At 53.3% G+C, this 11,601-nt stretch overlaps 1 protein-coding gene across 3 annotated transcripts; it reads left to right on the plus strand.

Moving 5' to 3' along the window:
• The first annotated feature begins 274 nt into the window (after positions 1-274).
• Positions 275-10,950, plus strand: FANCG (FA complementation group G). Of its 3 annotated transcripts, none has more exons than XM_065662444.1 (14): positions 275-361; positions 448-532; positions 2,949-3,077; positions 3,984-4,177; positions 4,856-5,024; positions 6,010-6,140; positions 6,507-6,653; positions 7,444-7,604; positions 7,851-7,917; positions 8,296-8,633; positions 8,737-8,792; positions 9,274-9,411; positions 10,304-10,436; positions 10,731-10,950. In XM_065662444.1, the coding sequence occupies exons 1-14, from the start codon at positions 275-277 to the stop codon at positions 10,846-10,848; spliced, it is 1,953 nt and encodes a 650-aa protein (XP_065518516.1). In that variant the 3' UTR covers positions 10,849-10,950. The 3 variants fall into 3 exon arrangements, 2 of the variants coding, with proteins under 2 accessions (XP_065518516.1, XP_065518517.1); XM_065662445.1 differs by having other exon boundaries at positions 4,856-5,009; XR_010608699.1 differs by lacking the exons at positions 9,274-9,411; positions 10,731-10,950 and adding an exon at positions 9,135-9,249 and having other exon boundaries at positions 10,304-10,371.
• Positions 10,951-11,601: the final 651 nt, after the last annotated feature.

Consider the following 11,601-nt stretch of genomic DNA (forward strand, 5'->3'; position numbering starts at 1 on the left):
GCGGACCGTGCTCGTCTCCTGCTTGAAGCCCGTCCATAGCAGGGTGCGTGTCGGCCGGACGCTCCGCGTGTCAGCCCCACGGCGGCTTCGCTCATCAACGAGGTTTGTCCCTCCTCGGCCACCGCCGTAGTTGGCGGGACGGCGACCTCTTCCGCTCCACGCTTGCCTGTTGCCATGGCGACCACCACTTCCGCTCTGTCTCGCTCGCCAATCGCAAGCGGCGGCGTGGCGGGCGCCGGCCAATGGGCGGGGAGGCGGGAGCAGCGCGGCGGCCATGAAGCGGCGGCGCGGCGCGGCCGCGGAGCGGGGCTGCCTGCGGGCTTGGACTGCCGAGAACCGCGGCCTGGCCCAGCGGTGGCGGGTGCGGCCCGGCCCGTCCCGTCCCTCCGAGCCCCGGGGGAGGCCCCGGCCCGGGCGGGTGAGCGAGCGTCTCTGTCTCCCTTGCAGGAGCCGGGGGGAGCGGTGCCCGGTGCGGCGGCGGGGCGGCAGCAGCAGCGGGGCGGCTTCGGGGAGCTGCTGCTGAGCATGCGGGGTGAGTACCGGCCCCGTGCGTCGCCTTCAGTGCCCGTCCCGCGGTCACCGAGCGCCGCGAAATGAGCTCTTCAACCAGAATGGTTCGGGTTGGGAAGGACCTTAAGGGTCAGCTGCACCCCCCACCCGCCCTGCCACGGGCAGGGGCACCACACACACCAGACCCTGTCACCCAAGGCTCTGTCCAGCCTGGCCTTGAACACTGCCAGGGATGGAGCATTCACCGCTTCTTTGGGCAGCCTGTGCCAGCGCCTCACCAACCTCACAGTAAAGAACTTCTCCCTTAGATCTAGCCTGAACTTCCCCTGTTTCAGTTTGAACCCATTACCCCTTGTCCTACCATTACAGTCCCTAATGAAGAGTCCCTCTCCAGCATCCCTATAGGTCCCCTTCAGGTACTGGAAGGCTGCTCTGAGGTCTCCACGCAGCCTTCTCTTCTCCAGGCTGAACAGCCCCAACTTCCTCAGCCTGTCTTCATACGGGAGGTGCTCCAGTCCCCTGATCATCCTCGTGGCCTCCTCTGGACTTGTTCCAGCAGTTCCATGTCCTTCCTATGCTGGAGAAGGCTGAAGTTCTCAATGCAAGAGCTCTGGCCACGCCACTCAAGTCTTAGAAGGCAGATGCAGGAACCGTAAGAATGATGACCCTAGGCCCATTGTAGGACAGGATCAGGTCTGAGATCATCTTAAGAGCCTGAACCTACACAAGTCCATGGGACCTGATGAAATCCATCCACAGGTCCTGAAGGAGCTGGTGAAGGAAGTTGCTAAGCCACTGTCCATCATATTTAAAAAACCATGGCAGTCAGGTGAGGTTCCCAATGACTGGAAAAAGGGAAATATAACCCCCATTTTCAAGAAGGGGAAAATGGAAAACTACAGAGCAGTCAGTCTCACCTCTGTGCCTGGCAAAATCTTGGAGCAGATTCACCTGGAAGGCATGCTAAGGCACATGAAAAACAACAAGGTGCTTGGTGACAGCCAGCAGGGTTTTATTATGGTACTGTGTACATAGAGGATCGCTCTGCCTACTACGCACATCAAGAAGAGACAGATTGAGTTTATATACCTTTATTTTAGACTTTATTATAATTCTGTGAAATGCCCACCCAGTTCCTGTTACTCGTTCCATACGGTAATTAGACAAGGCTGTGGCACAGGCACTGTGAATTTGAGGAGTAGTGTCTGGGGGTCATGGTCATCGTTTGGGGCTGTCATAAAATCATAGAATCAACGAGGTTGGAAAAGACTTTTAAAATCACCAACTCCAACCATTACCCCAGGACTGCCAAGTCCACCACTAACCCGTGTCATTGAGGGCCTCATCTACATCGTCTGTGAACACTTCCAGGTATGGTGATTCCACCACTGCCCTGGGCAGCCTGTTCCAATGCCTGAGCACCCTTTTGGGGAAAAAATTCTTCCTAATCTCTAATCTAAACCTCCCCTGGTGCAGCTTGAAGCTGTTACCTCCTGTCATAAATAGCCCCACTCATTTTACCCTTTTACGGCAATCCGTTAGTGAAGGACACTGGAATGTGTGTTTAGTCTCACAATTAACTGCATGTTCTTGTTTCGGGTAATTTATGACCCTGAGAGGCTCGCTGAGCTGTTTTCTCTTGCAGCTGTTTAGCTATTTCTCAGGCACTAAAGGAGGACTGCCCACACTGATTGGAGGGAAGACATCTGCTCCTCTTGTTGCAGCCTTCCTTTTCTTGAGACTCCCTGTAGCCTTGCCCATGTCTATGTCTCTACACACAAATGAAATACTTGTTTAATTAAGTATCACAGAATCAATTAGGTTGGAAAAGTTGCTGCCCTCCCAGACCAATGGGTATATGCCAGGCTGCAGTTCCTGGTATCCTGGTGCTGAAGGGAGAGAAAAGAAACATTCCCTGCTGCCCTAACCTGAACTTGGCCTGTAAAAAACCTCTTCCTAACCTTGCTGGGGGATCTGGGCAGAGCTTTGGCGTTTCTGGAAATAAATGAAGCAAACTTTGTCCTGGGAAGCTGGGGAAAGGGGTCCATGACATAACTGTGGTACAGAGGAAGCCTGGTGAGAGGGAGAGAGACACAGTGTGGAAAACTTGTTCAAAAGGATGTATTTTGTATTTGTTCTGGAAGAGGACAGGCTATTGATGCTCTCCTGGGAGAGCTGAAAGGTCTCAATCTTGGAGAACTGCAGCTCCTGGATAGCTAGGAATGGTGTTGGCACCTGGAGAGGTGATGCCTGATGCATCTCTGGCTACTGCAGTTCCCAAGCTGTTAAATCTCACCACCACAACAACAACAAACAAACAAACAAGAAAGGACAGTTCTGTTGACCCACCAGAGCTGGGTGATGATACCTTAGCATGGATGGATGTTGGGGTTCTTCCTAGCCAACTCAGCTTGTTGTTGGGTTATCTGTGACCACAGGGCTGCCGGCCACCATCCCCACCCTGCCTCTGGAGCTTACCGTCCTCTACAACTCCCTAATTTTTACAATGGGAGCATCTGACTCTGCCATGGAAGGACAAGAAGGAATACGCCAGGGGCTCCTCAGGGGTAAGGAGGTTGTGCTCTGTACAGGGTGAGGCGGCATTTTCTGTGCTTTGGACATGTGTGGTGACTGACTGGAGGGTGTCAGCAGGGAAGCTTTGCTCTGTTGGGAAGGGCTGGAATGGGGTGGTTTGCAGCCAGGGGTGATGTACAGCTGTCTGTCTGCCTGCTGCTGCCTGCAAGAGTGGGCCAGAGGGTTTAAAGACAATAGGTGTTTTTAAGGTGTAAGGTGCCAAGTGTCTAGCAAAGGTTTAATGACAGTAGTAAATTAGTGCTTGCTTTGATTATGGTGTGCTGGCTTCAAAGAAAACTTGCTGAAATAGGCTGCAGGTCAGAGGGGGATCTTCAGTGTTGCCACAGGCTTGCTTGAGGGCAGGTGACCTCAGCAGGACCCAGCAGAGCTGGAGTTGTAGCTCTGTTGCTTCCTAAGGATGCTGCTCTTAACTCCACTGTTAGAAAGCTTGGTTTTCATGCTGCTGAGTCCAGGCCAGCCCTGTCATAGAATCACAGAATGGTTTGTGTTGGAAAGGACCTTAAGATCATCCAGTTCCAACCCCTGCCACGAGCAGGGACATCTCACACTAAATCTTGTCGCTCAAGGCTCTGTCCAACCTGGCCTTGAACACTGCCAGGGATGAAGCATTTACCACTTCTTTGGGCAACCCATTCCAGTGCCTCTCCACCCTCACAGTAAAGAACTTCTTCCTTATATCTAACCTGAACTTCCCCTGTTTAAGTTTGAACCCATCACCCCTTGTCCTATCACTGCAGCCCCTGATGAAGAGGCCCTGTCTGGATAGAATCCTTCTCTCACTATGAGGTGCCTGTGCTTGTTTGAGGCCCCTTGAGAAGGTCTCTATTACAGGGCACCAGTCTGTTGTTTCACTGCTGGGTTTTTGTGTCTGTTTTCAGTTCTGGAAGCCTGTGGGGCTTGCGGGCAGGATCTTAGCACCGAGGAGCTGTGGCAGAAGGTGCTGCAGGAGGTAACTGTGGCAGAGCTGCAGGCACCTCTGCACCAACTGGGAGCACTGCAAGCAGCGTGGTGGCTGTCCGTTGGCCGCCTGGGAAGCATCACTAGTCTCCTCAGGCTTCTGAGCAACACTGAGGTAACTGGGCATGGGCAGGTGCTACACAGCTCCCAGTTACCTGCACCAGTGTATCTGCACCAGTTAAATACCCACGTTTGCTAAGGGAGGCAGAGCTCTCATAAGTATTCTTTGTCACACACATTGAAAATGTTGCTGTGGCATTTGGAGACCCAAACCCATCAGCACTGCCCAATCAGCATGTGTAATCCTCTCTCTAGTATCCCAGCATAGTTTAATGGTCCTGAGTGTGTTAATGAGTCCTATAATATCTCCTGCCTCTCAGAGTCCTGGACCTCAAGGTGCCAGACAGGAGGCTTGAGCAGGCTGGAAGGGGGCTGCAGGTGGGCTTGTAGGGAGCAAGCTGTGAGCAGTGGGATGCAGAGGAGCCTTTCCTTCTGATTGTGGGGCTGCTGAGGGGTCCCACCTTTACAAATTCCCTCCAACAGCATTTGGATCTGCTTGTCCAGGAGCCCCTCGAAGTGCAGCTCCCTCTGAGGTGGGGAGGTGCTGCCCAGGGCCAGGCAGGAATCACTGCAGCAGGACTGTAGTTGAAATTACAGGCGGTAGGACATTGTTCCCCAGCACAGAAAGAGCTGTTGAAGAGTTTGGTGGGACTTCTGTTTCCCTGTGCCCTGGGATCAGTATTTCCTGCTTCCCTTCAGCCTTCCCTGCCCTCTCGTCTCTTTGTATTCACAGGACCTGGGAAAAGCTCACTGGAGCAAGGTGGAGAACGAACTCCTCTCGCTGCTCAAGGCATGGCGAGTACCTGCTGAGGGGGACTCCCTGTGCCTTGTACAGAGCACCAGGGACTTGAAAGAGATCCTCTGCACTTCAGCAGCCTTCCTGCAAGGTTTGTGTGGAGGAGGTAACCACACCAGCACAGCCTCCCATTGTGCTACTGTCCCAGGAGCCCTCTCCCTGCCCTTGTCCTGGGTTCTCTTCCCAAGCTAAGAAGCCCTTGGGGATTTCTGGGCTGTTCCTTTGGAAGAGTACCTGGGCTGAGCCTCTGGGTCTCAGTGTTACAGTTCAGTATTCAAAGAGCTTCTCTGGTTTTTCCCCAGCTAAGCCTTTCTCTGCACTGTCACAGGGTTCCTATGCCTGTCTGTGGCTTTAGGTCTGAGCCACGCAGTGATCTTGTATAAAGCAGAAGGCTCACAGGGAACTTAGAAGGATTTTCCTTTCTTTTGTCTTCTGGTACCTGCCTTGTTGCAAGCACTTTGTTCCCATTAGATTACCATGCTGCAAGAGCCACGCGAAGCTCTTGTGCAGCTCTGTACCCTGGTGTCACAGCCTTTGACTGCTGTGTTCTGTCCCTCACTCACTGTCATGAAAACCCCAGCAGCTCCAGGGGCAGCTGGGCAGCTTGGCAACAGCACTTCCAGAGGGGAGATGGCAGGCGTGAATGTGATGCAGGCACCTGAGAGGGAAGCTTGAAAGGGGGATTGAAAGAAAAGCAAATACCATTCACACCAAATATTAATGAATTAATATCCCAAAGCATCCTGCTTGGAAATGGCCCAGAACAGTCTCTCAGAGACTCTGTGTGTGTTTCCCCAGCTGCCCAGAACCTACCTCTGTCCTTGTTCGGGGCTAAGGCAGGCATCTTGCTATCTGGGCTTGGAAGCTGCTATTATTTCTGCTGGACATTACCATGAAGTGGCTTATTCTCTTCCAACGCCATCAAAACAAAGAAGGCAGCTTGGCACCATCCTTCTGTGCACTGCTGGGATCAGGCAGGCACCTATGGGGAGACTTGTGCCCACTGGGAAGAAAAGGATATGTGTGCCTGTTTGGGGACCATGTGGGGCGGGAAGGGGAGCTGCAGAGCTGAGATGCTGGGTCTGTCCTAGGGCTGCAGGAGTTTGAGGCTGGGAACTTCCCCACTGCCCACTCCCTCCTTCAGGAGGCTGCAGGAGGATTCTGCTCCAAGAAGGTTCTGGCCCAGATCAAGACCTGCCTCGGCTGCTGCGCTCAGCGAATGGTAACAGCCGGGGGGAGAGGGGAAATGCTGCCTGGAGAAGGATGGGGAGGCTGGAGTTGACTTCCACTCTCCCTCTGTGTGGTCCTAGGCTGCTGCATAAAAGCAAGGTGTTATGCTTTTATGGCCCTTGTGGTCCCAGTTGTTTACAAGGACAGTTGCAGAATCCAGGCAGGGATTTTGGCTGAGCATAGAGGGTTGCTGCAGAGAGAAGCTCAAAAAATAGCTTGAGGAGTGCTGCTTTTGACTACAGTGCAGCCTTTGCTTCATGGGGATCATTGGGGAAGCAGAGCCAGATCTGGATTACACTGAGCGGTAAAGATCTCAGCAAGATGTCCTTGCAACATGCACCTCTTCCCGTCTAACTAGGGCAAGCCTCAGACAGCTCTTCAGCACCTGAAACAGGCCCTCCAGGTAGACTTCCACTGCCTTCCTGCCTTGTCCCATGTGGCAGCAGTGTACCACGAGCTGGGGGAGACCGACGCGGAGCTGCAGGCCCTGGCTCTGCTCTACGAGGTTTGTGTGTTTCCTGTAGTTCTGGGTTGATGTTTGCCCAGTGGCGCTTGCACAGAGCTTCAAGCAGGCTCCTGCCTTCTGTATTTGAGCCTGGAGGAGTACCCCAAAATAGCCTACAGTGTTCCAGCCGTGATGCTGCTCTCCGCAGTGGCCAGGATGGAGCCCAGCATGATCTGAAATTCCTGCTTACACTTTGCAGTTCATGTTCTTGGCAGCTTGGAAGAAGAGGTTACACTCATGTTGTTAAGTATCAATCTCTTAATAAAGTACCTAATAAGAGGCTAAAGAGGCCTTTAAGAGGTAGATTGTAGCTGGGGGGGGGGGAAGGGTTTTAGCCATAGCAACCTTGGAATGCCTTGAGGGATTTGCTGCCTTGACTCTGCTGAACTGAAAGTGTTTCACACCAAGTTATGATCTGTAAGATATAAACCCAGCTGTGGAGAGGGATCTTTCTTGTTGCAAATGGCCCAAGATCTGGTCTAGTTCTGCAGCTGCAGTGGGACATGGTGTTCCAGGCAGCTCATAGCACCTTGAACTAAAAACCTGAGGCGATATGGGTGATTTTGCAAATTTATGCCATGTGGAGATTGCAGTCTTGCCTGTGCCTGTGCAAGCCTGGTTGCTTTTCCTGGATTGAGCTATGCTCTAGTAAGAGCAGGGTAACTGTGCTTGTGAAGTTGCAGCACTTCTCATCTGGGTGCGCTCTAAATGCCAGAAGTGGTGAGTGATAGCAGCTGCACGGGACTTGATCAGCATTGTGTTGACCATATTTTCTGTTCCTGTTTCACAGGCTCTGGAAGAAAACCCTCCAGCAACTGCTTCCTCTAGCCCGTATTTCCTAATCCGAACAGAGCTGCTTGTCCACACACCAGTATTGGCTTCTCTCCTTCGCCATCGTCACCCCTCTGAAGTGAAGTACCTCCTGGCACAGCGGTGTCTCCAGAACGGGAGGTAAAGGCACCTCTGGTCTACTTTCAACATGCTGCTTGTTTGGGTTTTGTGGTTTTCTTTGTGCTCTTGGAAATCATCCAGTTCAGTACTGCTGCTGTAGGTCTGCTCAAAGCATGGGTATCATGACCAGAGTGAGTGTGGTGCAGGGGGAGCCTGTGGGCTGGAGATGCCAAGTTCTGCCTGGCTGCTGGCACTTCTCCAAGTCCCTCTGTGCTCTTTCCACCACATGTTTTGTCCCTGTTGCAGGGTGGCTGATGCGGTGGAACATTACCTGGATTTTCTGGCTCTGCTTCAGGAGGGGCTGCAGCAGCAGGTAGGTGTCCTGCTGAGGTGACTTGGTAGATGAGGTTTGGATCCCCACCCTGAGGCCTGGGCCCAGGCATCACCCCTGGACTCTAGGCTTCAGTGTCCAGTTTGAGATAGAAAGGAGATGAGATGGGGACTGGCAGCTCTGACCTGTGGCATGTCCACTTTGGATTCACACCAGAGACCATTTGCCACTGCTGTTTGGAGAAACAGCTTCCCCTTCTCTTTGGGGAGCAGCTGACAGGTCTGGTTTAGGACGTCCTTCACTTGAGAAGTAGGGATTTGCTGCCTTTATTGTGCTGAACAGATAGTGCTTCACAGCTCCTGCCTTGTCTTACGGGCTCTGCAGTTCTGTGTCAGCACTGCCACCACTTTTGCTCCCCAGGTACCCCTAGATGGTAGTTCAGCCATTCCCAGGATCCCTGAGGTGTTCCTGGAAGCAGCATCTGCCTTGGAGCAGGCCGAGAGATACCAGGATGCCATAACTGTGTGTGAGGAGGTCATCAGCCGCACGACTGGCCTGATCCCACGAGTGTTACTATTGGAGGAGAGGCTGGAACAGCCAGAATGCCCATCACCACAGGCAGGGCTGGCCGGTGGACTCCTGGCTCAGAAGAAGGAGAGCCTCTCCTGCCTTGCCTGGAGAGCAGCTGGATACCTGCACCAGGGGTGGGTGTGGGGAAAGCTGGGTGAGGTCAAGGAGGCTGTAACACAGTTCAGCAGGTAAGAAGGGGCTCCCCAGCAGGCAGCAGGGCTGGATGACAGGTTGCAGCTTGCTTCTGCACTCGGGTGTTGTATGAAAGCTCCTCTGTCCTCACACCTGCAGATGCCTCGGAGAGCTCTTGCGAGTCCAGCTTTATGGGCCTGGTGTTGAACCAACAGGTAGGACACTGCAATGCTGGGACTGGCTGGGTTGGGATCTGTGTGCTTGGCAGCAGGGGGCACTGAAAGAACTGGCTGGAGCAGGGTTTGGCCTCTGCCTTGTGTCCTGCCCCATGGTCTAGGTGACAGTTTAATAGGCTGTGAAGCAGAAAGCTTCTCCAATGCAGATTTCAGGGAAGAGATCTCTACTGGTTGTGCAGATGGGCAGCCAAAGGCCAGGCTGCTGCTGAGGTCACTGCTCACCATAGCCATGTAATGCACCAAGTTCTTGGTGTTCTTCCCTCTTACCCTCTGCCAACTTGTGGCCTCTTCCACCTTGGCTGAGAGGCTGGTTTCACCAAGATTTCAGGGAGATGGAAGATGAGCAGCCCAAGTAAACATTTGGCTTGTCCTGACTGCAAACCTGGCTCTGCCTGCTTTGACAAGGGAGGGAATGTCTGGAGGATGCTGTCTTCAGGTACGTGCTGTCTTTCTGTGCCAGAGAATCTCCTGCCAGAAGTGGAGGTGCTCCAGAAGATCAGGTTGCTCGCTCTCATTGGGAGGGGTATGCAGTTCCTGGAGCTGGGGAGGCACAAGAAAGCCTTGCTGGATTTCCAGCATGGTTTGCAGGTTTCGCCAGGTAAGAGGCTCATTTTGGTGAGGGACAGAGGGGAATTCCACAAATTTGTTCTGGGCTGTTTTGCTCTCTTCAGAAAAGCTTTATAATCCAAATAATTATGCTTTAGACCATACTTATTTGGACATCAAGGACTATAGTAGTGCTACAAGCAGTTTTACATATTTGAGATACTTCTCTGCAGCCTGGTCAGCTCACTGCCCTGTAGCAGCAGACCAAAACTATTGTTAGAGAAGTATATCGGAACCCTTTCCACAGCCTGTGCCTTGGGACAGCTTGGAAATTTTCCTTCTTCCTGCCCAAACCCCAGCCTGGTACTCAGCCTTTTCCCAGACAGGGTCTGCTTTCCCAGACAGAGGAGCTGGAGTCTTGCTTCATGCTGGGAAGCAGCATGTCCATGCCTGGCAGCCCAGAGGCTGAGAACACAGACCTATCAGGGAAGAGGGGAGCTGTACAGGAAGCTGTACCTCTGAGCACAGCTGAAGTGTGTCTAGTGCTGCTCCTGGGGGTGACCCCCTGTGTTCAGCTGTGCTCACACACTGCGTGGTATGATCTTCAAGAGAATCTGCCAGTCCTGCTGCTCCTGGTCCTGACAAAGCTCCCTCCATTTGGAGGTGCAGACTTGCCTGCAAGGGGAACCCCAACCTGTGTGCAAAGAGAGGTGTGTCTGGCTGTGCCCCAGGGCCGATGCCATCTGCCTTGATTGCTGGCCCCAGCCTTAATTAGAGTCTGTGACGCAGCCGGAACCGTCTCCTCCCCATTACACCACCTCTCCTCCTGCTCTCCCACCTTGTCTGGCTTCTGACCTTCCTTTGCGACACCCTGCAACACACAGACAGCAGCAGGGACCTGCTCCTCCCCTGTTAAAGGCTGAATCCCATTTTGTGTCTTGCAGGTGACTCAGCTGCTGCCTCCTACCTGGTGCAGGCCTTGTGGAACCTGGATCGAAAGCAGGAGGCAGCTGCTCAGTGGCAGAAACTCTCACAGAGGCCCCCTAAGAAGGATGGGCAGCAGGAAGGACAGGGAAGGTGTGTAGAGGGATGTGTGGAATCTCGGGTAGCTGCATGATAGCTGCAGCAGCACAGCCCATGTTTCAAGCTGTGTGGACAGTTGAGCTCAGCTCCTACCAGCCTGAGTGCACAGCTCAGGTGTGTCTGAGGAGCTTCCCCCCTTGTTTGCTCTGAGGGACCATGGGCTGTGGCTCTGCAGGGACTCCCCAGGGCACAGAATGGGAGGGCAGAGGCTGGGGGTGAACTTCTTAGTGAGAATGTGTTCAGGGAATGCCACAGTCCTTGCTCATGCAATGCTAGCTTCTCTTTCAGGCCTGTCCCTTTGTACCTGGTTTCGTGTCTGAAGCAGGCAATGTTCCCACACAGTGATGATCTTGCCAGGAGCATACAAAATTACCTCGGGAGCACAACACAGGACCACCCAAGCTAACCCAGTCAGTCTCGCTGCACGGGGCTGGCACGAAGCTGGCACGAAGCCTGCAAGACTCCTGCAAGACTTGGCGTTACTCCTGAATAAAGCTAGATTCCCAAAGGACTGAAACAGAACTGATCTTTTATAGTAAAAGTGCAGATTTTTGCTATGAGAGCTCTTGGCTTTCAAACTCGTGAGCTGTAAAATCCCTCTGGTTGGTGTAATGACACACTGGCTGATTTATCCAGAGAGCCCACGCCAGGTACTGCTCCGTGTCAAGCCATAACCCTTTAAAATTGGAATGAGTGTGTTGGGGCTGGTAATGCAGAAGCAGAAAAAAGGCAATGATGGTTGATATAAGAAGTTCTTTACCGGAAGGGTGGTGAGGCACTGGCACAGGTTGCCCGAAGAAGCAGTGAATGCTCCATCCCTGGCAGTGTTCAAGGCCAGGTTGGACAGAGCCTTGGGTGACATGGTCTGGTGTGAGGCATCCCTGCCCAGGGCAGGGGGTTGGAACTGGATGAGCTTCAGGTCCTTTCCAACCCAGACCATTCTGTGATTCCATGGAAAGCCTTCTCCCTATGTACTTTAAGGGCAGGTTTTGTGCTCTCTTTGCAGCACGCGCCTTTTTGAATACCGCATGGCAAAGTCGAGACCCCGAGGCTCAGCGCAAGCACCCCCAGCGCCTGCTCCTGGGGAGAGAAACCGGGGTAAGGGCAGCGGCACAACGCGAGCCCCACCAGCACCTCCGCCCGGAGCGCCCCGCACCAC

This window comes from Lathamus discolor, chromosome Z, assembly GCF_037157495.1.
Source record: "Lathamus discolor isolate bLatDis1 chromosome Z, bLatDis1.hap1, whole genome shotgun sequence".
NCBI classification, from domain to species: domain Eukaryota; kingdom Metazoa; phylum Chordata; class Aves; order Psittaciformes; family Psittacidae; genus Lathamus; species Lathamus discolor.